The 26,318-nt window shown below is 34.2% G+C and overlaps 1 protein-coding gene across 6 annotated transcripts in view; it reads right to left on the bottom strand.

Moving 5' to 3' along the window:
* The window catches only part of Spn (protein phosphatase 1 regulatory subunit spinophilin), a 96,550-nt gene that overhangs the window by 27,751 nt on the left and 42,481 nt on the right, over positions 1-26,318 (bottom strand). For 4 of the 6 annotated variants that reach the window (XM_072528988.1, XM_072528990.1, XM_072528992.1 and 1 more), the window contains 7 exons: positions 19,820-20,795; positions 15,311-15,328; positions 10,904-11,295; positions 9,491-9,925; positions 8,354-8,665; positions 2,574-2,686; positions 2,326-2,379 (listed from right to left, as the gene is read on the bottom strand). In XM_072528988.1, the coding sequence (XP_072385089.1) occupies positions 2,326-2,379; positions 2,574-2,686; positions 8,354-8,665; positions 9,491-9,925; positions 10,904-11,295; positions 15,311-15,328; positions 19,820-20,795 (2,300 nt within the window). The remainder of the gene's footprint in view (positions 1-2,325; positions 2,380-2,573; positions 2,687-8,353; positions 8,666-9,490; positions 9,926-10,903; positions 11,296-15,310; positions 15,329-19,819; positions 20,796-26,318) is intronic. The other 2 variants (XM_072528991.1, XM_072528989.1) reach the window with 2 other exon arrangements.

Raw genomic sequence — 26,318 nt, 5'->3', positions numbered from 1 at the left:
CAAAACATTTGTGATGCAGTGGTTAACAAGTCAGGCGGCAGAATTTTATCAGGAGGGTATTCAAAAACTGGTGCCACGTTATGACAAGTACCTCATTGTTCACGGAAATTATGTAGAAAAGTAGATTAAGGTACAGGCTTTCATGTAAAAAATAAAATTATTGCCATATCTTTGCACGTCTTTTTTTAATTCCAAAACGGTACTTACTTAAAAAACACGCCTCGTATATTATGAGTTTTAATATTAAATTGTGTAAAAATACATATTATTTTAAAATTGACAAAACAATATGTTTCTGGTGAATAAGAATAGTTCGTAAGCAGTGAAATAGGATGCTGATATTATGCCACACAGTCTTGCCACGTTTAACAACAAAAAAATTAGAAAGAAAGAAATTAAACTGATTAATATTCTAATATCTACGCAAACTTTTCATATAGCAAATATGTACTGTGAAACATATTCTAACTAAACGTGAATAAACCTCGCCCAGTCATGCTAACCTAACCTGTACTAAAATCGCTCGCTTGTGTAACCTAACCTAACCTCTAGCTCCATTTTTGCACCAAAGGAAAGTGTATCGATATAAATTTTTCATAAAAAATGGTATACAACAAGTTTTGTGGTAAATGCACCTTGGATACACACACACACACACACGCGCGCGCGCACACTTGGAGTATTTTAGTATGTATACTGAAGAACTAACAATCGCGGTGACCCAACGACGTGCGATGTCCTAGTCATTTTCTACACGGAAGCCCAATATATCTTATGAAAACCGGCTGTTGATGAGCATCTCATATTGTAAGCGAAAAACCAGCCATACTCAATATTCCGGATTATCATACCCTCGGAATCATTTGTAATAGCACATAATGTGAAATAACATGCAGAAGAAACATAAATGTGCATAAACTAAACCACCATTAGTGATCTGCCCAGATGAAGTTTTATCAATATTTTATCATATTGTAAATATAGCTCCTACCCTTATACTATACTAATATTTTATTATCATAATTATTATTTATCGATAATTAAACCAATCGTGTTCGGAGGCCAAAATTTAATTAGAAGTTTTTGTGGTAAATTTGGCAAATAAAAAATATTAAAACCATTATTTCCTACAACATAACTAATAATGCCCAAGATGAAGTAGTAAATCAAACTAAAAATGTGCAAAACTAAAGTCAACCAAAAATTTTAGATTTATACATAACAGTGAGAACTGAAACATGTTATAAACAAATCAAATTTTTAAACAGTTCCTTCCTACAATTTATACATAAAAAAATCTGATGAAAAAATATTCATTTACATAATAAACGCAGCAATCAAAGCAATAAGCGGAGAGGCATTTAACGCCCTTATTTATATATTGTTTCAACATAAAAGCATTTAATTCCATATAGCAAATGCGTATTGTGATGTGGGTTTTTTTTGTAACGTTCATCTAGTTTAAAATTGTTTTTGCCCATATAACGCTTTACTTAACGCCTGACAGTAACGGTAGTCACACTACATATTCAAGAGGAGAATTGTTTCAATACAGTTATCCTTGCGAGTAAATAATAAAATTTTAATTCCAAAGCATAATTTTCAAATCAAAATATTCCGAAAACGGTACACAGTATCGAGTTTTAAAAAGAGTACCTTTTTCGTGTAAAATTGAATGATGTTTAAGTTTACTTGAAATTTTGATTAATAATTATACTCTTAAAAAAGTTATATTGACTAATACTTAGTACGATCCGTGTAACTAGCGCCCTCTATGAGAATCAGATATAAAAACAAATTCATGGGATGTATCAGCTTCCAAAACATATTCGTATAAAATTTCATTACAATGTTGCCAGTAGTTTCGGCAAAATCGTAAAAAATGCGTAATTTTTTTTTCTTCAACGCCCTGTATCTTGAAAACGGATGGCGTTACAAAAATTGTTTACAAAGCAAACCCCAATTATTTTTCAGTTTTTTACCTACCCTAGGGACGGGGTTACCTTTTTTTGAAACACCCTGTATATCTAGAATTAGAATTCCGTGAACAGTTACCACACATCTTAACTCTTAGTATTTAATGAGAGATGTTACTTTGGAAACTTCCTTCATAATAATAAGGCGATCGTGCTGTCAGACGTCGAGAAATGCGGTATAAAAATATAAAAGAACTTGTTTCAAAACTTGTCAACACTACAAAAATATTTAGCAAGTAAAAGTAAATTATATTGTATGATCTATTAACGAAAAAAATACCAGTGCATGATGTATGAGCTAAAACATTCAATCAGATGAGACGAACATATTAAATCTTGATCTACATACCTTGTTTTTTAGTCGAACTACTTCAAGCTCTGACATATTATATTTACGTTGGGTCTGCACAACAAACATGTTAACACATATTAATAGGCGTTATAAATTTTGAAAAGGAATTTACATGTTAAGAGTCAACAGGACTAGAGATAAATGTTTAGAGCTACTGGCATTTAAGCTTTACTTATTCACAATTGTATAAGAAATCCGTAGGATTTATGTTATATTGGAATGTAATGTTGTATTCAACTTCTTACCTCTATTAGTAAAGCTCTGAGAGAGTCAACATTGTCTTGTTCATGGTCAAAAAGTCCTTCCTGATTTACAATTGGACTAGTAGGTCCGTCGCTTACACTCGTATTTGCTGAACCTAAAATATAGGAACCAGTTAAAGAAACAGGGCTATCTACAAATTTAAGATTGTGAAACAACTTTATGTTTAGTAATAATAAATAATTTATCGTCGCAAGTCATAGATTCATTATCGTCATAATAGATCAGAGAAATAAAATAATTTTTTTTCGTGACACTCTTTGATACAGGTATCAAACAACTGCTTTTGATAAATTTGGCGATAACAGTATGTACCTAATAAATAAAATATGTAAAAGATTAAACGTCATTTTTTGCTTATAAACAATATATAAACAATGTTTTTTTTTAAGCCGCATCAACCGTAAAATGTTATTAGCGGAAGTTTATTACAATATCTATGGTAGTGTACATATTATAAGGTTAGGTAACATAAAAATTTATCAACTAAAAGAAAAATTACATTTTATGAAATAGGTTAATGTCCTTAAGATATTTGATCGTATTGGATAAGTTACAGTTTAATATATTTTTAAGTTGACCTGGTTCTTCAGAAATGTTGGTGCTTCGTTCATATGAGTAAAGTGGACAGTCTGTAAGTATGTGTTGGACTGTTTTTTGGCATCTACAGTATGAGCATTCTGGTGGTAGCTGCTTCGTTAATAAGTGTTGATGGGTTAATGTTGTATGACAAATTCTTAGGCGATTTATAACCACCTGTTCTCTTCTTTTTTCTGGAAGTTGGAGCCGGACACCGATAGAGGGTTTAATTACTTTAAAATTTGAGTTATTTGAATCCCAGCATCGCAGCCAACCTTCTGTACAGTATTGTTTGATATTAAGGTAGATATCTGCGACTGGAATTTGTTTGATAATATCGATGCTTTCATTTGAGGTTGCTTTAACCGCTAAGGCGTCAACCTTTTCATTACCTGAAATACCTATATGTGATGGTATCCAGGGCAAGTGAATGTTTACATTTTTGTTTTGTAAGTAATGAAGCCTAGATTTTATGTTTTCGATGATTTTATGTGTTGGATAGACTTGTTTGATGCTTTGGAGTACAGATAATGAATCTGAGATAAACAGAAGATTAGTATCTGTATATTTTTGACAAAATTCAAGTGCTTTTAAAATTGCAATAGCTTCACCAGTAAATACGCTGCAAAAAGTAGGTATTCGTATAGCATATTCGATATCATCTGTTAAAAAGGCTGCGGCACAGCCATTTTTGGTTTTTGATGTGTCGGTGAAAATCTTAACATAATTGTCATATTTTGATAGAATTTCTTTATATAATGCACGAACGAGGGTAAGATTTGTGGTATTATTTGGGTAAGCTACTAGAGATGTATTAATAGTAGGAGTATTAATTGTCCAGGGGGGTTCAGCTGGGTATGTAGATAGCGAGTATGTCAACAAATTGGTATTATATCCACAATTCATTACAAGTTCTTTAAAGGTTAAATATCTTGATTGTCTGTTACTTTTGTGAGTGGTGTTATTTGTATGTAGGAGTAGGTAGTTAGGGTTGTTAATATTGTTATATAGTTTAGCAGCATATCTTAGTGTGGTATATTGTTTTCTTATAAACAAAGGTGGTTTAGTGCAGCTTGAAGACTTGCCACCGGACTAGTACGGAAGGCACCCAGCACAAGTTTTAAAGATGCACTTTGGATAACGTCTAAGACTTTAAGAATTTTTTTACTAGCAGTAGAATAGCACATTGCACCGTAATCTAATTTACTACGGATGAGTGATTTATATAAATATAGCAGAGTAGATGTATCAGCACCCCAATTTCTGTTAGAAAGTATTTTAAGGTTTATTTTTGGCTGACAGGATAAGGCTAATATAAACAATGTTAAATCGCTATTTGATTTTAAATATTGAAGGTGAAGACCGGTACATTATATGGAAAAATGACACAATTTTATTGAAAAAGCCTAGAAAATGCTTTAAAATCAGAGTTTGTTAAGTTATTTTTGTTAATTTATTGCTTAATTATTGCACAAATAGCTTCAAAATTCCATTTTTGAAGCGAAGGTTCTATACTGGCGTTGTATTACTTTTTTGTCTATAGTAAACTGCTGATAAGAGCGTCACGGAACTAGCGCCACAAGCGAAATTACAATAACTCATGGGGTGCTGTTTGATAAAAAATATATAGCAATTATGTCAATACAGTGGAACTTGGATATTACGGCCTCGGTAGTTACGTCATCTCGGTTGTAACGTCAATTTTTAATACGTCCTGCCAAAAACTATTCGATAGCATTATTAAAAACCGGAGTTTTGTCGGCTAAACATAAAGAAAGCCTCGTCTATAGCGTCATAAAATTTTACAGTAGGTTGTCGTTTTTTATTTTATGAAGAATACAGTGCAATGCGTTTCCGGCTTTACGGCATTGTTCCTTTTAAGAATGTGTGAAAGACCGATTATCCCTTATGTGTACAGTTATGTGACCTTGACAGTTCTATGATTTTTCATTTATCTCAACAGTCAAATTATCTGTTTCAGAACAGTCAGTTTAAGAAATTTTCGCTACCGTGAAACTGTGTTCAGCTCGTTTTGTTTTTAGATTTTAATTTAGTAATTAACTTTTATTTTTTAATATAGCAACTTGTAGTACTAAAAGGAAGGCAATATAAGATAAAGTGCGTGTTATAAGAGCCTATGAAAGTGGTCAAACAATTTCTGATGTATGTCGGATTTCTGATGTAAACTTCACAGCCAACAAAAATGCGTGGACGACTTCTGCTATTTTTGAAGAAGAATTGAGAAAGCGGGACAAAGAACTCCTTTAAAAAAAAAAAAATTCTCTTAGCTGACAACTGTGCAGCCCTTCCCAAGCTTAATTTGACCAATATCAACCTAGTTTTCTTACCAGCCACTACACAAGTGTCTTGCAGCCTATGGACCAAGGAGTCATAAGAAGTTTAAAGTGCCATTATCGGAAACAGCTTTTGAAAAGGATGATTTTTTGTATGAACAATGGGGAACCCGTGAACATTACCATCATTAATGCAGTTGTTTTTAGACAACGCGTGGAGTGCGGTTACGTCAGTGACAATTTGTAAGTGCTTTCGTCAAGCTAAATTGACTGTAAATTCTCCCAATGTTCAGGATGTTGACGAGGATGACGAAATACCTTTGTCAGGAGTAGATACAAAAATTTAATGTAAACCAGAGAGAGGTTGGAACTGATCTTGACTCCTACATTTCAGTAGACGATCAGGTAGAAACATTTCAAGTTTTAAGTGATAAAGAAATTGTGGAACAAGTGCAAAATGTGGAAATGGATGTTGATGAAGATAACGAAGAAGAAGACGGTGTTGATTGTCCTACAATCAAAGAAGCAATGAGAGCTGCTGAGACCATATTCAGGTTTTACCAGTTCAGGGAGGCATCCACAACTACCAAAGAGGCAGCTCAGATTATTAAGAACACTACAGAAAAAATTTAATTTTTCGTAAAGGGTTGCGCAGAAGAAAATAACTGAAGTTTTTCAGCATTAGAGAACTTTTTCATAAAAAATGTAAGTTTCATATAAATGATATGTTTTATTTCTGAATTTTTTTTATCCTAAATGCAGCTGTAATAATAAATAATGTAATAAAATTTTGCCTCGTTAAAATTTCATTTTTTTCTACCTCTTTTATAAAGTCACTCTGATATAGCGTCATTTTTTTAGTGGACCCTTCAATGACGCTATAACCAAGTTCCACTGTATTATATATGTGCAATTTTTTAAGTGTAAATTCCATTTAATTAAATAAATAGTAAAAAAAAATTACGTACATGCCGATGCTAGGATTATTATTAAATGTTTGAGAAAATATAGTGTAAAACTCATCTATGGTAATCTGTAGAGAGGTTATCATCGGCTTTACTGCACTAATCGACGAATATCGGGAATGTTCTTAAATGGAAGAGTGATATTAACAACTAGGATAGGAATGTAGTTATTAATGTAAATTATTTGTTGAAAATTAAGTGTGATGTTATATTATTTAAAAGTTATTTATATTTATTGTAGAGATGTTATTTATTTAAATTATTAATCTTAGAATAAATTGATTGTGTTCAATTTTAAAAATATTCTTCTTCTTCTTTAAGTTCCATCTTGTATGGAAGGTTGGAAATCATCATGGCTATGGGGACTCTGTTGACTGCCGCTCTAAAAAGTTCTGCACTACTGCATTCAAACCATTCTCTTAAGTTCTTAAGCCAGGATAGTCTTCGTCTTCCCACATTTCGCTTTCCTCGGATTTTGCCTTGCATAATAAGTTGTAATAATGCGTATTTTTGCCCTCTCATCACATGTCCTAAGTACTCAAGTTTTCGTCTTTTGATAGTTAATATTATTTCCGCCTCATTCTTCTGTAACACCAAAATTCAAAGGCGGCCAACTTATTCAGATACTTGTTTTAGTGTCCAAGCTTCCAAGCCATAAAGAAGAGTAGAGAACACGTAACATCGAAGCATTCTCAGGCGTAGTTCTAACCTTATATCCCGACAACAAAGAAACTTTTTAAGTTTAATGAATGATGCACGTGCTATTTCAATGCGTGTCCTAATTTCTTTGGTTTGGTCTACATCTGATATTCCTAAGTATTTATAGTTATTAACACTCTCAATTGCAGTATCTTCAATAGTCAGTTGGATATTTGCATGTGCAGATTTAGTCATGATCATGCATTTAGTTTTCTTTAAATTTATCTTCAGTCCGTACTCATGACAGCATTCATTAAGGCGTTGCATTACTTTCTGTAAATCATTGTTGTTATCCGTCATTATTACTGTATCGTCTGCAAAACGTAAGTTATTCAAAACTTCTCCATTGATAGATATACCTTCTATTGAGTCTGAGAGCGCTTTTTGAAATACCGCTTCACTGTAGACATTGAAAAGTAGTAGGGACAGCACGCAACCCTGGCGGACTCCTCTCTGTATTTTGATATTTTGGCAGTTAGCAAATATAAATTGGCAATATAAATTAGATATAATTTTCATATCACGACTGTCAATATTTTTGCTTTTTAATATATCTACAAGCTTTTTATATTGAACCTTATCAATGATGTCCTGATTCATATCCATGCATCTCTGAGCCAGCACATTCAAGCCGAACAAAGCATCGCTTGTACTCATACCATTTCTAAAGCCAAATTGTGTGTCACTAATTTCATATTCAAAAGTTTTAACAATTCTGCTGTGAATTATTTTCAAAAATATTATAAGTGTGTCTCATTAAAGCTATTGTTCTGTGATCTGAGCAAGTTGTTGCATTTGGCTTTTTGGAAATTGCTACAAAGGTCGATTGCAGCCATTGTCTGGGGATTGTGGCAGTCTGATATATTAGTTTAAAGAGTTCAACCATTACATCAATAACATCTTCATCGATGATCTCATCTCGGTATACTTAAAAATATTATTTAAATTTTAAAAATATAGAAAATATAGTACAAAGCTTGGAGCTAGTCTACTGTGCCGCCTACTGTAACATATTTTTTTTATATATACCATTTTACACTAGAAGTTTTTTTCACATATTCATTTTACATTTTTCACTTCACTGTACGTTTATGTTTTAAAATATTTAGCTAGAACATTGACATAATGTGAATATGGCAACAAAGGGAACTATGACATGCAACGATGTTTTATTGCTGTAATCGCAATAACAAAAAAGAATTAAGTTTCATCGAACAAAAATTTTACCTGTCAGTTGTACAGTGCTAGCTTCACTATGCTGTTGTTGTTCATCTAACAGCCTCTGCCGTCTTTCTTCTCGTTCTTTATCAGCCTGTAACGACTGTCTAATGAGCTGTGCTACCTCACTATTCTCGGGATCTCTCTCCCGACCAATACTGAACCTGACCAAACCCGATGTGTTTCTGAGAACGCTCGCAGCGTAAGCTTGTGTAACCCCGACTAAACTCTTGCCATCGACCTCGATGATTTGGTCGTTCACTTTTATCCTACCATCTTTAGCTGCTGCTCCGTTTGCCGTTATGGTTTTCACAAAAATGCCTGTAAAACATTAGAAGACTTTTTACATTAACGTCTAAGAAAACATTTAAATAAACAAAAAAATATGCCGTCGCGGGTCGTCTGGCCGACATGAAACATTCAAACTATTTTGTATTGAAAATATGTGTGAAATACTGATGGACTGACGCGCCCATTGTTCCCCCCACTCTCTCCCCCTATTATCACTGGTAGAGTACAAACAACTGCTCGATCCCAACCCATCAGATCCTGAGTTGAAGTCGTTCAAAGTTTTGAACTACGGCCGACCGTCTTGTAGTTCTGGGCCTGACCTCATAGTCTTCGAACGACTCCCGTTTGGAAAATTATAGTGAGCTGAGCAAATTGTGGTGTTTCCAGAATAATTTGCCACCTTCACTGAGTATATACCGACCATTTACGAACTTCCGATAGTGATATACGGTCCTAGATTCGTTACTTTCTGTCCGATCCGCCAGTTAATTATATATATGGTTTATGAAAAGACAAAGGCTTCCACAAAGTCTTTCAAACAACAATAACAACACTGTATACGCTTCAGAGAGTCGAACAGTTAGGAGCTCGGGCAACCCTTCGTGTAACGAAGCATCGCATTTGGTTTAACTTGCCATATTAGATGTTGCATTATTTTTATAATCAGTAGTAATATCACAAGTAATATTTTGATTATACCGTGCTCAATTTCATACTATATAATAAATTTACTAGACAAACAAGCGCTTATTAATTGATGTGCCTTGAACAGTTATGTGCATGTTAGATACAACGAAAGAAGCGCCACTTTTAATAAAAATAATTTGAAATTTTACTATCTGAACATATACATACCCAATTTCTCCAATCCTGCGTCTGCCCCGACTCCCATTCCTATAATGCTTAAGCCGAGCCCTTCAGAACCCTTGACGAGTTCTACCGGAAACACATCCATCTTTTCGACTCGTTTTTCTAGTTCATATTCAGCCGAAGCAGCAACTGGATCAACATCCTCGTTCTTTCGGTCATAATCTGTGATACTAAATGTAGAGTACACTTTCATCGGATCTTTGGAAAATTTCACTCTGCTGGTTTTGGGCAGATATTCCGTACATTCGAAATCTTCGTCTTCATCTTCTTCCGGTGGTAGGCCAGGAACTTCCATCCAAAAGTGACCGTCTTCGTAATAATGGACACCGTGTTCAATTCCTATAATGCTAACTGGCTTTGGTACAAAATCGTCGTCAGTCTTTTCTAAATAGTTGCCTTCTGATAAGCTGGTGACTGAATCTAAAAAAAAATGTAAATATATTAGTTTACATATTGTATGAGATAATGTTAGACCTCTTAAATTTATAAAGATTATACAAATACACTCTGTAAGTGAAACATGTTACAATTTGACCAAAAACACAAACTTTTAGACAGAATTAGCACCATATTCACGAATTTTAGATGTATTTAGTGTGTTAGTGAGAGAGATGTAAATTTATGGTCTCATCTTAATTGTTGAGGCTTTTTGATCGAAGCCTCACAGATTCTTGGAAGAGTCAAAAAATTCTCAACGGCATAAAGATGCAGAAAGCACCGTGAAACCATTCCATTAAATACTCCTAGTTATATCATGATGGCATGGCAAAGGAATGACAAAATATACCAGGATCTCCAGAAAGTAAAGAACGATTGCGCATAAGGCGCGGCGGCAATCCCCGCGCTAGTTACCTTTGTTGTCGCATCAATGTGAGCCAAGTCTCGTTACTCTGTAGTCACGAGTATTTGATATATAACTGTCATTGTTTGATTATCATTGAAAATCCCGCCAAATATGAAGTAAGCAGTGTGATTTGGTTTTTGAATGCGCAAAATGTTCGCCCTATCGACATTTTTAGATAAATAAAGGCTGTTTATGGTGAGAATGTAATGAACGAATCTTCAGTGAGAAAATTGTGCATTATGTCAAACTAAAAAATAACCAGTGTACACAATGAACGACGGAGTGGGAGACCATCTTTTGTGACGGAGGAGTTAAAGGAAAGAGTTTGTGAAAATACTCAGAAAAACCGGCGATTTACTTTAACCATGACTTTTAATGACTATTTTCCAAAAATGTCTTGATCTCTCTTACATGAAATATCGATTGTGCACCTTGGCTATAAAAAATGTGCACTCGGTGGTTACCAAAGGTTCTGAGATTCTGAAGTTCATAAGTTGTTAAGTTGTCAAACATCAATAAAGTATACTAATTTAGAAGTAAAACAATTATATTACCTATCAGTCCCGAATCAGTCGCAGAAACACTAGTGTCGATTTCAACTTTAGACGGTTCCTCCTCATCTTGTGCAGAAACTAGACTTTCGGTGGATTCGTAATATTGCGACAAAGGTTCGACAGATTTTATTTTGTTCAATTTAGTGTAAACTAAGTCAGTCGTTTGGCTCTGCTCGTTGATAAAATCTTTACCTTGATCGTCATGCAAAGAAGGTAGGTTGTAGCTATCGTTCAATGAAACTGGTCCGGAGGAGTCTTGGATAGAAGCCGTAACAGAATCTTGCAGGAATGAACTTGTTGCGTTTGGCAGCCATTTGTTGCTTGATTCGTTTTCTTTAATGTTTAGCAGTCTTGTTACTTCTTGCGCTTCTTCGTCTGACAGCAGCTGGACTCTGTTTAAATACAGAAAATAATGAATCTTGTAAATAAAAAAATAAGAAAAAATTACGCGGATATTAAGCAATGTATGATATTTTAAAAGCATAAGAAGCGCCATATAATATGCAAACGAAAAATAGTTGAATATTAAACAAACGGCGAGAATGTACTCTTACGTAAAGAGGGAAGCCAAATGCAGTAATTTCTAAGCGACCACTACCATCGATGCACGCTGGAGATGGAACACCGGCCGGGAGTATAAAATGCGACAAAGAAGGACGAGAAGAAGTTCGATCCGGATATTGATCTAGTAAGAACTTCATCCTACCCACCCGAAGGCCGTTAACATTTATTTCTGTTCACCGGCATCAGCGTCGGGGACCACTGTCCATTTGTTTTACTTAAGAGGATTCGTGTTTTTATTTTACGATTGGCTAGAAGTAAATTTTATTTTGTTTGTTATTTATTTGAATATATTTTTATTCTGAAGGAGATTTAGCTACTGGTGGTGGGGAACGTATACGATCCGAAAACACGTTCCCGAATTGCCTTTGATAATGCCAGTTGATGGTCGACAATGACCAAAAGGTTAAACATGAGACCAGGACCACAGAATATGGTGAGTGCAGAATTTACCGATTACCTCTTGATCCCTTCTTCTTTTCCACATAATTATACAGGGTAGTTCAAAGGAGAGTGATGTTCAATGACCAGAAAGTTGGTGAAGAAGTGATGATCAATGACCGGAAAGTCTGACAGAGTATCACATTCTATGGTAATGCAGAACTCATCACTAATAGCTTTAACTCTTCTTCTTTTCGTTAAATTTATACAGACTGATCCGTCAGAAATACGTTTGTGAGTATTGGGCTTAGAAAATTATTGGGGCTCAATCTTATTTTGAACAATTTTTGTTGATGTTAAGTGTGAAATGCTGTAGAAAATTCATTTAAGGTCCATACTGACTTTGCAACACCTCAAATGCTTCAATTTCTTGGGTAAGAAAAATTTTTCTTGTCCGACTTGTCTTGCGTTTGAATTTTGGAAGATCCGCGCGCATAATTTTAATTCTCTTCGGCTGCAACTACATTAGATCTTCAAACCCTGTTGAATGCTGTAAACAACGAATGCACTGAAAAGGGCTTAACAATCAACGCAAAAAAACAAAATGGATGGTGGTCGGAAAAATTAATATCGAAGACTCAGTACTAAGATTAGATAACAAAATCCTGGAAATGGTGGAACACTTTAGATATCTGGGTAGCTGGATTGACTGCAGGGTTGAAAGTGACGAGGAAATTTCGACCAGAATAGAACTCGCACGGAAAAACTTGGAAAAACTGGCGTTCTGTATTATGCAGTAGAAGTCTGTCGTTGACCACACGTCTAAGAGTATTGAAGTGCTACGTCTGGTCCACTTTGTTCTATGGATGTGAAACCTGGACAACAAAAATAAAAAATCTTAACAAATTAGAAGCGTTTGAGTTATGGTATTACCGTCGCATGCTCAGAATCCCGTGGACAGCACACATATCTAACGAACGCGTGCTAGAGACCGTGCACAAAGAGCGAGCATTGATCAACATCATCAAAATGAGAAAGGTCCAATACTTCGGTCATATAATGAGAGGACCTAAATATCGCTTACTCCGGTTAATCATTCAGGGCAAAATCGAAGGAAAACGTTGGGTCGGAAGAAAACAACTGTCCTGGCTGCGTAACATTAGACAATGGACAGGTCGAACGGTCGAGGAACTGTTTCATCTAGCTGCCGACCGAGAATCATTTCATCAGCTTGTCAATATGACGATAGCCAACGCTTGAATACAAGCACGACACACAAAGAAGAACTTGGAAAAAACGGTTACAAATCGAGTTGAGACAAGCGCTTTCTTAAGCGAGTCAACATAAAGGAATTCTCACGACCATAGTAGGAAAATTCAACCACCACACGTGATGGATACTCTGCAGAGGCAAGTTTAAAGACTCTACAAAGATTTTTTGATGGCAAAAGATCTTGTAAGAGTTAGAGGCTACGTTTCTATAAGGTCCTAAACTTCATCTGTCATTCTGTTTTAACTGTCATCAAATTAAGTAGGAAACTGTAACGCCGATTTGCCTGTAATGTCGTTAAATTATCCGAAAGAGCTCGTTGGTACTGGTCGCTAATATATGCCAAGACCTTAGTAACTCACAATGAAGAGACCCATAAAAAAACGATGAAATTGATGAATTGAACAGTGAGCATAGATATTGTCCGATTTATAAAAAGTCCGTTACTGGCATAGCTGGGACAAGTCCAGAGACTAGAACACAAATGGCCAGACAGGAAAATACTAGTTACGAATTATGACTAAAATATGAAATGTAATTTTGGAAAACTGGAAACATATCAGATAAAAGTAAAAATATTTTCGGAATTATTAAATAATTATAAGGAATGCATAATGAGAAAAGTCAGCAACAAAATCTTTACATACTAAAAATGTTGAAACACCAAAAAATGTTGGAGGAAAACGATTGTTTTATTCCTTAATTTTAGAGATTATTATTTTGACAGTAAATTACGTGGATTACATTTAATTTATACAATTAGGCACGAGCTGAACATTGTGTTAATCCCAAACCCAATCTTGCACATTAACAACATTGAAAGCAATTATTTTTATAATGAATTATAGCATGTGTAGCTCCATGTCTCATGTACAGATTACAAAAATCTTTCAAAAATATTCTTCTTGCTGCTTCAATCAATAAAGAGGAAACGTATAGTTTGAACGAAGGTAGACGTTTAAAGAGAAAAGACAGATATATTATAGTTATGTCTTACCATCTTTGGATCAATATAACTCTTACTATATTCTTATTTTTTAGTTATATTCTATTACCTCATTTCTTAACGTTTTTTTTTTGAGGAATCTTTGCTCATCAAAATGTACTAATCTTCCTTTTGCTTTGTTCCTTTGTCTTTATTTTTTCTGTGCTTCTACGCTTTTTTCTATTAAAATTATAATCGGTTTTGTGACAATGATTTAGTACAAAAGTTATACAAAAAATTTTCATTTTGTAAATTCAAACAGCTGTAACTAATGGACAAATCTTAAAAGACTTGTATAAGGAAATTTTGTACATACTTAATTCGTTTCTAAATACACTGGTAACAAGGGAAATCAGTTTTTTATTTATATTTAAAAGTTTTAAATTCTTATTGGTCTTATTTTACAAATAACCATTACGATTTGCTTGTACACACGGCCCAATTTCACTGTAGCCGTATTTCATCGATTTGGACAGCCTGTATATTTTCTTTCTGAAAAATCTAATCATCTTTGATTTGTTCGAAAACTTCTTTCTTTTTCTGCTAGTATTTCGCGATTTACAAGATTGTGTAATATTATTCTTCACCTTATTACATTGTCTCCTTCTGAAGATTGGCGATCCAAATGGCAATTCTAGCTTTGCAAACAGCAGGACGAAAGATTTCTACAGGTGTGTGGCTAAAAGGTCTCCTCAGGTCTTTTATATATGAATTCTTGCCTCTTCTTACTGATCTTTTACTCTCTAATGAGTCGAAGTACGTTTCAGCTTTCAATAAATGACCGAAGTATTGCATTTTTTTACTCATGCGTTGGAGTACCTCGTCATTGGTGATCCTTTATACCAACGTAATTCGTAGTATTCGTCTGAACATATACATTTCGAATGCATCTACATTCTTCTGTTTGTTAGTTCATTTGTTGATCATGAATGTTTTTCTTATTTCTGTCAATATGAAAGGCTAAATAAGAAAGTTAAGACTCCAATGACCGAATTCGATATTTACAAATTAATATTGCCCAATATACCAACTTGTACCAGTTTGTAACGTGTAATGAAAGGTGTCCCAAGACCTATTTAATGTCAATAAGTTTTAGTACTTATGTGAGTAATTAGACTGATGTTAAAAGTTATGTAGTATGCACCACATGCCAATCTTTAAAACCATCAAACCCATCCGCCCAATATTTTTGAATTGTGAAAATAACTCACCTTTGCTTCTCCAAAATCCTATAATGTAAGCAATAAATCAATAAAAATATATTAGATCTTAATTTTTTTTATAATTGTTGTATATTATTATAATTTAGCGAAATTTGGGATTTATATACACTATATCTCAGTAAATTAGAAAAGTTATTCTTCATTTAAAGTTTGCATCGTCTAAAAGCTAAAATGCAACTATCAAGGAAGGGAACTTTCCCTGTAGATAGAAGAAGGAAGCACGCATTGCTTCATAGGCTATATACGAGTAGTCTTTCTAGTTTTGCATATAAAGACAAAGTACTTTTTAAAATCTGTCCCACCAAGATCGATACACTTTTGCATACGTTCAAGCCAATTGGTAAAACACTTATTCCAGTCTTCAGTTGACACCTGCAAAATCGCTGTTTTAAAGGAATCAATGGCTTCTTCTGGCGACTGGAATCGCTGCCCACGAATTGAATTCTTAATCTTTGGGAATGTGAAGAAGTCGTTGGGTCTTAGGTCGGGTCATACGGTGGATGGTTTAACAATTCGATGTTTGAAGCTGCAAAAACTGTAATATTTTGGGCAGTGTGAGCACTTGCATTGTCCTGATGTAGGATGATTCGCCGTTGTGTGTTGCTTTGTCGGAGTTTCGCGATATCTTCTGACAAACAAACGGTTATATACCAATCAGAGGTAACCATTCTTCGATCTTCTAAAGCAATTGTTGCCACATGACCAGATGTTGACACAAAAATTGCGACCATTTTCTTTGACACACTTCGAGAACGGGTCACTGTTGTTGGTTTTTCCTCATCGTAAAACACCCACACAGCAGATTATCGTTTATTTTCCGGTTCGTAGGAGTAAATCCAAGATTCATCGCCACTAACAATACTATAAACGTTTTTTGAGCTTTCTTGGTTGAACCGTTCCAATATTTTTCGACACCAATTGACGCGAACCGCTTTTTGCTCTTCTGTGAGTACATGAGGGATCCAACGGGAAACCAACTTCGTACCACCCAGTTCTTTATGTAGGATCTTTTGGATCGAGGTCTTTGATATGCCCAAAGATGCCTCTATCCCCCGGTATGTTACAAGGCGGTCATCCTTAATTAGCTGACGAACCGCATCAATGTTTTGCTGTGACTGCTGTTTTGGGTGGACCTAACCTGGATTCGTCGCTGAGACTGGAGCTACCACGTTGAAATTCGCAATACCAGCGGAAAATAGTTGACTGTTATCGGATAAGATACATTTTTCGACTGACTTGCTAATTCCAAAAATACACTGTATCTACACGACTTGTTGCATCGCAAAGAAACTCTCGATTTATGTAAACAAAAGATTGAGGTTACATTTGTGTCAGGCTTTATTGGTGGCGCCCTCTAAGCGGCTATATGCAAAACTAAAAAGACAAACCTTGTAAAAACTTCTGACTGTATCATGCATCATTTTATTGAAAATTCTAGATTCAAAAGGAATAAGCAATAACGACATATGGACTCTGTTTTACCTATATGTGCACCAAGTAGCGTCAGTAACTGGCAACTGGTAAGCGGTCTAACAACAGAAACACTTACGTGTAAAACAAGGATGTGTCCTATAATGAATAGTTTAATGCATCTTTCAACGAGTATTAGAACATGCAAAAGAAAGATGACACAGCGGAGATAGCAGATGGAGCAAAAAACCCCAAACTGCTACTAAACTAATTAACCAGAGATGGCGAGAATCTTGGCTTAAAAATTAACACGACTAAAAAATCATAGCCACAGGCCGAAAACCACACTTCTACACAAAGATAACTATCCATGAAACGCCCATAGAATAAGTAACCAGATTCAAACACAATAACAGACAATCTAAACTAAAACCTAGAAATAATAAGAACGATAGATATAGCACGAGCAACTTTTTTTAAGATAAAGATATAGCTAAGCAACAACAGCCTCAGAATAACAACCAGACTCAGATTGGTCAAATACTAAGTTAACTCTGTTTTGCTGTATTGAGTAGACATTCAGACCATAAAAGTCGATGTAATGTAGCGCTTTAAGGCCTTTGAAATGTGTATATACCAACATCATGGACGTATAAACATAGATGGACCCAGCAATAAGATACCTTAAACACACACTGTTTTGAAGCTTTGATATTACTGGGCAAGAGGGTAAAGGGGAGTAAAACGGGTATCGATAGACTGTGATACTTCCTCAATGAACATAAGCGTGCTTGAATTATTACTCGCGGGGATAATTATTCAGACGTTAATAATTGGAAGTAGTAATAAGTAGTAGTAATGTATAAAAACACGTTTTTATAGAAAAAATAAAATACAATTTTATTTGCTTTAAAATTAATACAATAAAATATAGTTGAGCTCAAGTTAATTTTTTAATAGGTATCAAATAATCCTACGATAAAAAAAACAATTAAAAAATATACATTTGTCAAATTTAAGTACATACCTATATTTATTGATAATTGTATTAAAACATATTTTTTTAAATTGTGACAAATTTGTTTTAATACAATATGACTAGATTCCTCGTAGTAAGGGTTTATGCTACAAACATATTTATTGATCATTCCAAAGCTGGCATTTGACATAAAATTATTTGCAAATATACCTACTTATTAAAAAGTAGGCGCGAAAATGTATAAATTATTGGAAAGCTATTTACCGAACAGAAATATTAAAGTAAAAATGGTAGATAGACATAATAGAAGACATTGGTATAGAAATAAATTTTTATTGATTGCGAAATAAAACAGTCTTAGTAAGAACGCTTCTTATGCGCACGGTCTTAGTATCTAAAGTAGTCCTCGTTTCATGATGAATTCCAATTTTAAAATATTTCTCAAGAACCAATTTTAAAAGTTGCATAGAGTGACCATCGATTGCATCTTCATCATACATATGGTCACCAAAATACTCATAGATTGATTTTGGGACATTTTGTATGGTTTTATTAATCAAAATATCCATAAGGTTTTTATTAGTCTATTGTAGATATTTATAGTTTTATTAAAAAATCTGAAATATTTTTCAGCTTCCTTACAAGTTTAAATAACCAAAAAGGATGCTTTTGAAAGGTTTTTTTATACTGTTTTCTCTGTTGAAGTTTAGAGTAAGTTTCATCATTAATCAATATTATTTGGAAACCTACATAGAAAAATAAATGAGTTTTATTCATTTCACTAATTTATTGTTAATTCATGAGAAATATTAAATTAAAAAGCTACTAAACATATCTTTTTAACCAGATGATGTCTACTTACAATTTAAAAATGTCTATACTAATTTCATGAACTAATATCTTGTTCAATACAGTAATTAGTATGAATAAACCCAATGGTACGCCTATGAAAGACATATTTTAAAATGTAAACACACAGGCTTCCTCAGTTCCTTATCTTAAATAATGTAAACAAACAATACTTACAAATGAAATGAGACATTGGGATGTAAATATTTCGTTTTTTTGCAAATGCAAAACTGTAGCACCATTATTATATTTGTTTATTTCACTATTTACAAATATCACTTAAAATACAGCCAAAATATCGAAAAACAACACTTTTCCTCATCTTGGGTAAAAAGTAAACAAACATGGACATGACATGGAACAGCATTTGAAGTTTGACGTAGAGCCATAAGACAGAGAAATGTAAACACCGTTGCCATTAATAAATAGGTTTCAGTGCTTCTACATATAAAATAATTTTTTGATATCTGTTATACGCTATTATTAAATGATATGCACACTATGTGCACATTTGATGTTTTAATTACAATTAAATATATTAATATAAGTAATAAATTATTATTTTGGTTTGATAGCACCTGTAGAGTATAAAATAAATATAGTAATATTGTCAGCGATACGTGAATAAGATATTTTAATAAAAAAATGTGACAACATTTGAAGGTGCTGAGAATGTGACCTAGTCAAATAATTTTTGGCTTCACATTTTTATGTAAATAACTGAGTCCATCTGTGTTTATACGTCCATGACCAACATATACTTAAGTCAATTATCACGTCACAAATTCTCGTTTGCCGAAATTTTTGCCAAACTCCACTAATGAGACGGTACTTAAAGAAGAAGAATATCTTGAATATCTCGAAAAGTATTATATTTACAATAAATTTCCCATTAAATGTTGTTTGTGCAATTAAAAAAAAATCCCAGCGCGTGGACACAAAAATGATAGGAAATTTAAATGCGAATAATCTTCATGTTATTCCTTTTTGTCGTAGATATAACAGTTTCGTTGTCGTAGATATGTGATAAAATATTTGCTGAATTTTCCACAACTTTGTCAGCTGAAGCATATTTAAATCCTCGTTATAAAATAAACAGCTTCTGAAGATATTTCTACAAAAGTCTTGAAGTACCAACAAATGTAACAAAGAAAAACAAACAAGATTGGTTAAAATAGTAAAATATGCCTAAATAATTATATAATTAGTTACTTAAATTTAGTAACTTAAACTTAGTAACTTAAATTTAGATAACTTACTTGCTACTGAGCAAATTATCAGCCTCATCCTGAGTCATGGCGTCCGGTTCAGGTACATGTTTCTCCTCTAGACTATTTTCCTGGTCGTTATCGCTGGCGTCAGCGTATTCTACATCGTTTAAATCTAGGATATTGGCTTCAGACCTTTGAACGTCTTGTACACGAGCAGTTTTATCACACATCTTGAGTACTTCCCGTGTCAGTATAAATGGTTCCGATCGTTTCGGATCTACACTATCAGACTCTTCACAACTAATCCTATTTGTAAGCTCCGGTTTGTTTTGGCCACTTCTGTCGAAACTATCCTGACTATCTAGCTGCGTTAATACTGATGGCGTCGTGGTTTTTGACTGGTCATGGTACATTATGTCAGAGTCGATCGATCTCTGAGGTATCACGGTAACTTGAGATGCGTCCGAATCTGTAGACGTTACCGACTTTTGTTGGCTGATACTGTGTGGTCTTCCAGGTGAATCCGAGTCAGTTGATGTAAAAGATTTCTGTTGGCTAACGGGACTTGGTCTGTAGGGCACCGCGTAATGTGGTACATCGTCGTCTTCGTCGGAAAAGGCGCTTTCTAGTTGTGGGACTATTGGAGGTTTGCTTTCTACTTGGGGTTTCTTATGGGGCACTGCATATAATGCTTCTATTTCAGCAGCAGTAAGTTTGGTCGGTTCGTGAATCGTTAAATCCTGGTATTCACTCACATCATCGGGGGAGTCTGTATATTCCAAAGGTTTATCTTCGTTTATAGGAAAGTCATAGAGCGATTCTTCGTGCGGCTTTAATTTGGCTTCTATTTTTGGGGAAGGTTCGTTGAAGCCTCCTTCGTCTGAGGTGGTTGTGCTTATGATAGACGAAGGTCGGCTTCCGAGACCAGCAGCTGGAATGTTTAATGAAATACTACTAACTTTTGTTTTTCTTGATGCAGCAACTGCTTCTTCAGTCTTTGGGTCTATTTTTCTCGGGTCATTGTCTGCAAAAAAATAAGCAACGTGTAATATAAACAAAAAATCAATCAAATCAAAAATGTATATATTGCATTCAGATTTACTTTAGTTTAGTACGAATTTTTTCTTTCAGTTCGTCGATATTATTGAATCGAGTGACATATACTTTTGATTTAATACATTCCCACAAAAAAAAACAGCGGAGTAAGGTCTAGCGACCTAGGTGGTCATTCTATAAAGCTCCTACTTCCAATCGATTGCATGAACGGTCGCATCATAATGGGGAGTAGCCCCGTCTTGAAAATACTACAAAGATTCATTTGGGATGTTCGGGTTATTATCATACAGCTCTATTCTCTTAATGAGCTTCCACAGTCTAGAGAGGGGTCATTTCATATAGACTGATGCTTTTGGTTTTTTCTCTCCGAGTTCTAGATACCGCAGTCTTGTGAGAAACTGGCATAAGACGTGCAGAGCGGTTTCCTCTTCTTCTAGAGAGAACCGACAAGTATCCTTCTCCGTCAAGCCCATACGACTCAAATGCTTATTGAGTCTACATTATCCAGTAAACAGCCCCATTATCACCCTGATAGTCATTCGATTGTGGGTCAATAAGTCTGCTGTGAATTTGGCTGAAAGTCCATTAATGAACTCTTTAGCATGTCTTTCCCTGGTGCATTCCAAAGACTTTTCTTATAACCACTTATCAATATATAAAACTTATCAAGCCTCCGGACTAATTAATAACGCACAAGTACTTCTCGAGCTTGTTAATCAGCATTCTCATTGCTTACATAGCCTTTGTGCTTTAACCCATGCTAGTGTCAGTCTATTAGACTTCCAACCTGGGACAGGGTACCCAAACAGTCCAACACAAGTTTTGAATCAACCTGCATAGAACTGAGAGCAAAAAGCTCAATACATTTTCCTAACGCAGGACCTTACAGATTTTAAAATTAGTCTAGCAAGAGGTGCCATGATTATCAGAGAGTAACCCAAGCGCGCAAGAAGAGGAAGATAGTTGTTTTACGAAAAATAGCACCTACCAGAAGACATTCAAACCGTAACTAAATAATACCACCTAGGCCTTAATCTTTTTCTATAAAAAGATTATTTTTATTAAAAGACATGCTTTGTTTTTAAATTGCATTTCACAACAACGTAGCCAACTGTCTTGAGGCGGTCTCGTTGGAGATAACCTCACCTTACCAATAAAACCAGCAAATGAATTAACCAAAAGAAATGTCTAATTTGAGAATTTTGATTGTCTGTTAATTGTTATTGCAATTTACATTGATATAATATATGTACGCAAATATATTATGTCAGATTTAGTGTTTTGTATGTCTTTCTTATCAGCTATTCTAAATATCAACTATTAAGCATATGTAAATGTTTGTAAATATCCGTGTACGTAAAAATTGTATGCAACATTCCAATGACTACTAGATATAAAATCGTTCGGCGAATGAAATATTTTCCGTAGCCAAACAACACGAAGAAAAAAAGAATTTATTCTAGTCGTCAGGGATTTAAATTACTACGAAAAGTCAAATAGATATGTCTTAATTCCGTATTTTAATGTTAATACAAAGTTATTCACATATTTATGACATCGCCTTATATAATTTAAAGCGTGGGGCTAAATACCAAGTTTATCACCAATTATTCTTTATTCATTTGGATTTTGTAGTTAAAGCTACCAGGAAATTAATAGGCGTGGGAGAAAATGTTCGGAATCATGAAAATTCATAAAAAGAATCAGATCTAATGAAAATAATTGTACTGATATTCAAATTATACCTATAAAAAATAGATTAATAGATTTCCTTAATATTCTACAAGTGTTATATTCACTCGATTTTGGATTATGGGTGTACTCTCTATGGTTCTACCTCTAACATTAACCAACTTACCATTCATCGAATACGCTAAAATATAATAGCGCTTAAAGCGCTAAAAATATGTTTGGGAGCCATGGTATCTTCACCAAATCATGCCATTCTGGCAGAGTCACAAGAACTTCCTCTTTGTTTTCGAAGACAGATTTTAGCAAATAAAAGTCTATTAATGGGACAGGAAATAAAGTATTTTGGCTTGCAAATTGTTCTTCTAGCATGGATTTACTTGAAATTTTCACAGAAGGTAGAGAATAGCCCAAGGATTATTTTCTATATCATGCCGATGTACAGTAAAACCTTGCGGGTGGTTGCCACCCCATTTTGGGGGTGGGAATTTTTCATTACATTTTGACCATGGAAATCGATGGAAAAAAATGTGCCCCATCTCGGGGGTGGAAATTTTTCATTACATTTTAACCATGGAAATCGATGGAAAAAGTATTTCTAAGAAAAAAATGTTCTTTGCGTTTTCTTCGTAAAACTAATATTTTTCGAGTTATTCGCGGTTGAAAGAAACATTTTTTCGCAGAAAGAATCGACTTTTTTAGAGGGTTTTTTGAGAATAACTCGAAAAATATGCAATTAATAAAAAAACTGTAGATATCAAAATTGTATCTTTTAGAAACACAAACAAAATCCTTTTTTTATAATTTTTCTACGACCAATACAAACCGAGATACGGCATGTAAACGTTAGCTTTTTTCGTCAAATGCATAATTTGATTCAAAGCCAAATAACGGAACTTGCATTTTTCGAAAAAAACTTATACAATCTTTTTTCAAGTATACAATTAAACCTTCCAAAAAAAAGTTTCTAGCATAAAAATTGAGCGATTTAGGACCAAAATAAGGTCGGTACCTACTTTTTCCTACGAAAAAATATAATTTCTAGTTTGAAATCCTCACTAAAAAATCAACAAGCCGCCTTTAAGGTTATGATAGACAACAGTTAAGTTCGTGTCAGCTTCAGTGTAATAGAAATACCTACTAGGCAAACGTTTGCGTCCATTCACCGACAATAAAGCACAGTGTTTTCATTGATCCTTTCTAGCAATGTTCGAAAATACGGACAGTCAGATACAGCACAATTCCTATTATTTATACCTGGTATTGACGAAAACTTTAAATGTTTATGATAAGCTTATAAAAATGTGCAGTTTGAAAGGTACTGCTACAGAGGAAGATTTAGCGTTATTTGGAACTAGCCTTGGAGCTATTACAATTAGCTGTGAAAAGTTGATAAGTGTTAATACTAATGGAGGTAGTAAATATCATTACCAAATAGAAAGAAATAATGGCCACGGTAATATCTAATGTCAATTTTACAAGAAAAAATGGGCTCACACACCGTCTGTTCGAAAAGTTCCTGGAAGATCTGGAAGCTGACTATGGTGACGTGACGTTCCAAGTTTTTCGCCATTTCAAGACATTTTTTTAATGGTTTTTAATTGTGTGTTCGGGATTCCACTGTACTACCTACGTTTTGGAATTATCCCTATGCGATACACATTTTGCTCTTTATTTTCATATCACCATCATCACACTGTTATATTGAAACATTACTGAATATTTTTGGTAAGCACCTATTGGGATTTATTACGGGTACTCTTGTTACTTACAAAATAGTACATTCATCTTTAGCTTTAAAATTTTTATGTCAGCGGATTTTTTAAAGATACGACACTCCTTTTGAAAAAAAACAAGCATCTGAATATACAGGGTGTCATGAGGAACTTTACATACTTCTACCATATGTAGAGTCCCTCAGGGAGCATATCATGTGGCCACTAAAAAATGTCAACTCCTCTTCTTTATTAATTAACAGGGTGATTTGTGTAATTGACCATTTATTTCATTTTACTGTAGTGTTTATACGGCTCATTTGATTTTTTAAATTTTTGCATGGTACAGTACACTACTATCAAGCATTCGACTGGTATTAGCTAAACTAAAAAATTCCAGGACTTACTTTGGAAAAATTAATTTAGAGATTCGTATTAAATATTAAACCCTGTATATATTTTTTTTAAAATGCAATAAGTGATTTTCAAACTACATAAATAGCCAATGAAAACGACATATGTGACAATGTTGTCGCACTTTTATTAAATTTTTAGTGAACGATCAAATCTTACCAAAAATAGAACAACCATAATGAAGTATCAAATTATAAGGTAATTAATTTAAACAAATGTTATAAATTTCAAACATTTTAATTGAAATGATAAACTGAGTCACTGCACAACAAAAAACAGTAACTACTAACAATAACGAAGAACAATTTAAAAAAAACTAAAAATATGTACATAGTTATGATAAACCCATAAATTAGAACTGGAAAAGATACAATAATGGTAACAAAATAAAAATAATTCAAAATAGATTTTCGAAATGGAACCCTGCAGCCTGTACACATTTTTGTTGCCGAATTGTTAATTGACGTATTGAATTACGGATACTCTGGGGATCGTTTCTAATAGTATTACAACAATGTATAATTCTATCAATTAATTGTTGTCGGTTATTAATATTCACTGCGTAAACTAGTTGCTTCAATCGTCCCCAAATATGGTAATCAACGGGATTGAAATCAGGGGATCTTGAAGGCCACGAAATAGGACCTGCACGTCCTATTCACCTGTTGCCATAAACATTATTGAGATGTTGTCTCACTGCCAGTAAAAAGTGTGGGGGTGCATCGTCATGCTGAAAATACATCCCTCGGATAGCAACGTTCGCGTTGGCAAGCAAATTCGGCAAAATATTTTGTAGAAAGTTCAAATAGACCTACCCTGTTAAAGGACCATCAAAAAAGTGAGGACCTACTAATTGGTTATTTATGACACCAATCCACACGTTAACCGAAAACCTTAACTGAGAACGACGTTCTCGAATAGCATGGGGATTTTCTTCTGCCCACACATGTGAATTTCGTGAATTATTTATCCCGTCTCTGGTAAATTTTGCTTCATCTGTAAATAGTGTCCTGTATAGCGTTGGTCGATTATTGTTAATCCATCTACAAAATTCCAACCTATCGATCTCATCTCCAGCATGTAGTCGCTGAACCATTTGAATGTGATATGGGTATAGATTATTTTTTTGTAAGACTACTTACTTTTGATTGAGTAACATTGAGTTCTCGACTTACTTGTCTAGTGCTTATTGTAGGGTTCATAGTAACGGCGTCCATAATGTCATCTTCCTGCGCTTCATCTACATGTCGCTCTGTTGTTCCACTAGGAAAAGTGCCATTTTCTCGCAAATAATTAAAAACTGACCCAAATGTTGGATGACTGGGAGTTCGACGATTAGGAAATCTCCTGCGATATTCTCTACTAGCAGCCCTACCATTCCCATTACAGAATCCACAGAAAGTAACAAAAGCTCTACCAAAACTAACACACTGTACTTAACGTAGATATGACAGAAGAAATATGTATTCTTGTACACATAAATAGCAATTGATAATGACAATAATGATAATGGGTATAAAATATCAAGAAACGTCAAACGGTCAACGCCAACCTTCATTTTAAACATTTTTAGATTTATTTTTATTTAGTACAGTTGATGCAATGTATTATTATTTGACATAAAATTTTAATCATTTACAATCAACAAAAACTAACACATACAAGAGGTTTGA

Source organism: Diabrotica undecimpunctata, chromosome 4, assembly GCF_040954645.1.
Source record: "Diabrotica undecimpunctata isolate CICGRU chromosome 4, icDiaUnde3, whole genome shotgun sequence".
Taxonomy (NCBI): Eukaryota; Metazoa; Arthropoda; class Insecta; order Coleoptera; family Chrysomelidae; genus Diabrotica; species Diabrotica undecimpunctata.
Note: the sequence above shows the minus strand (reverse complement) of the source record. Positions and strands in the feature narration are given on the sequence as shown.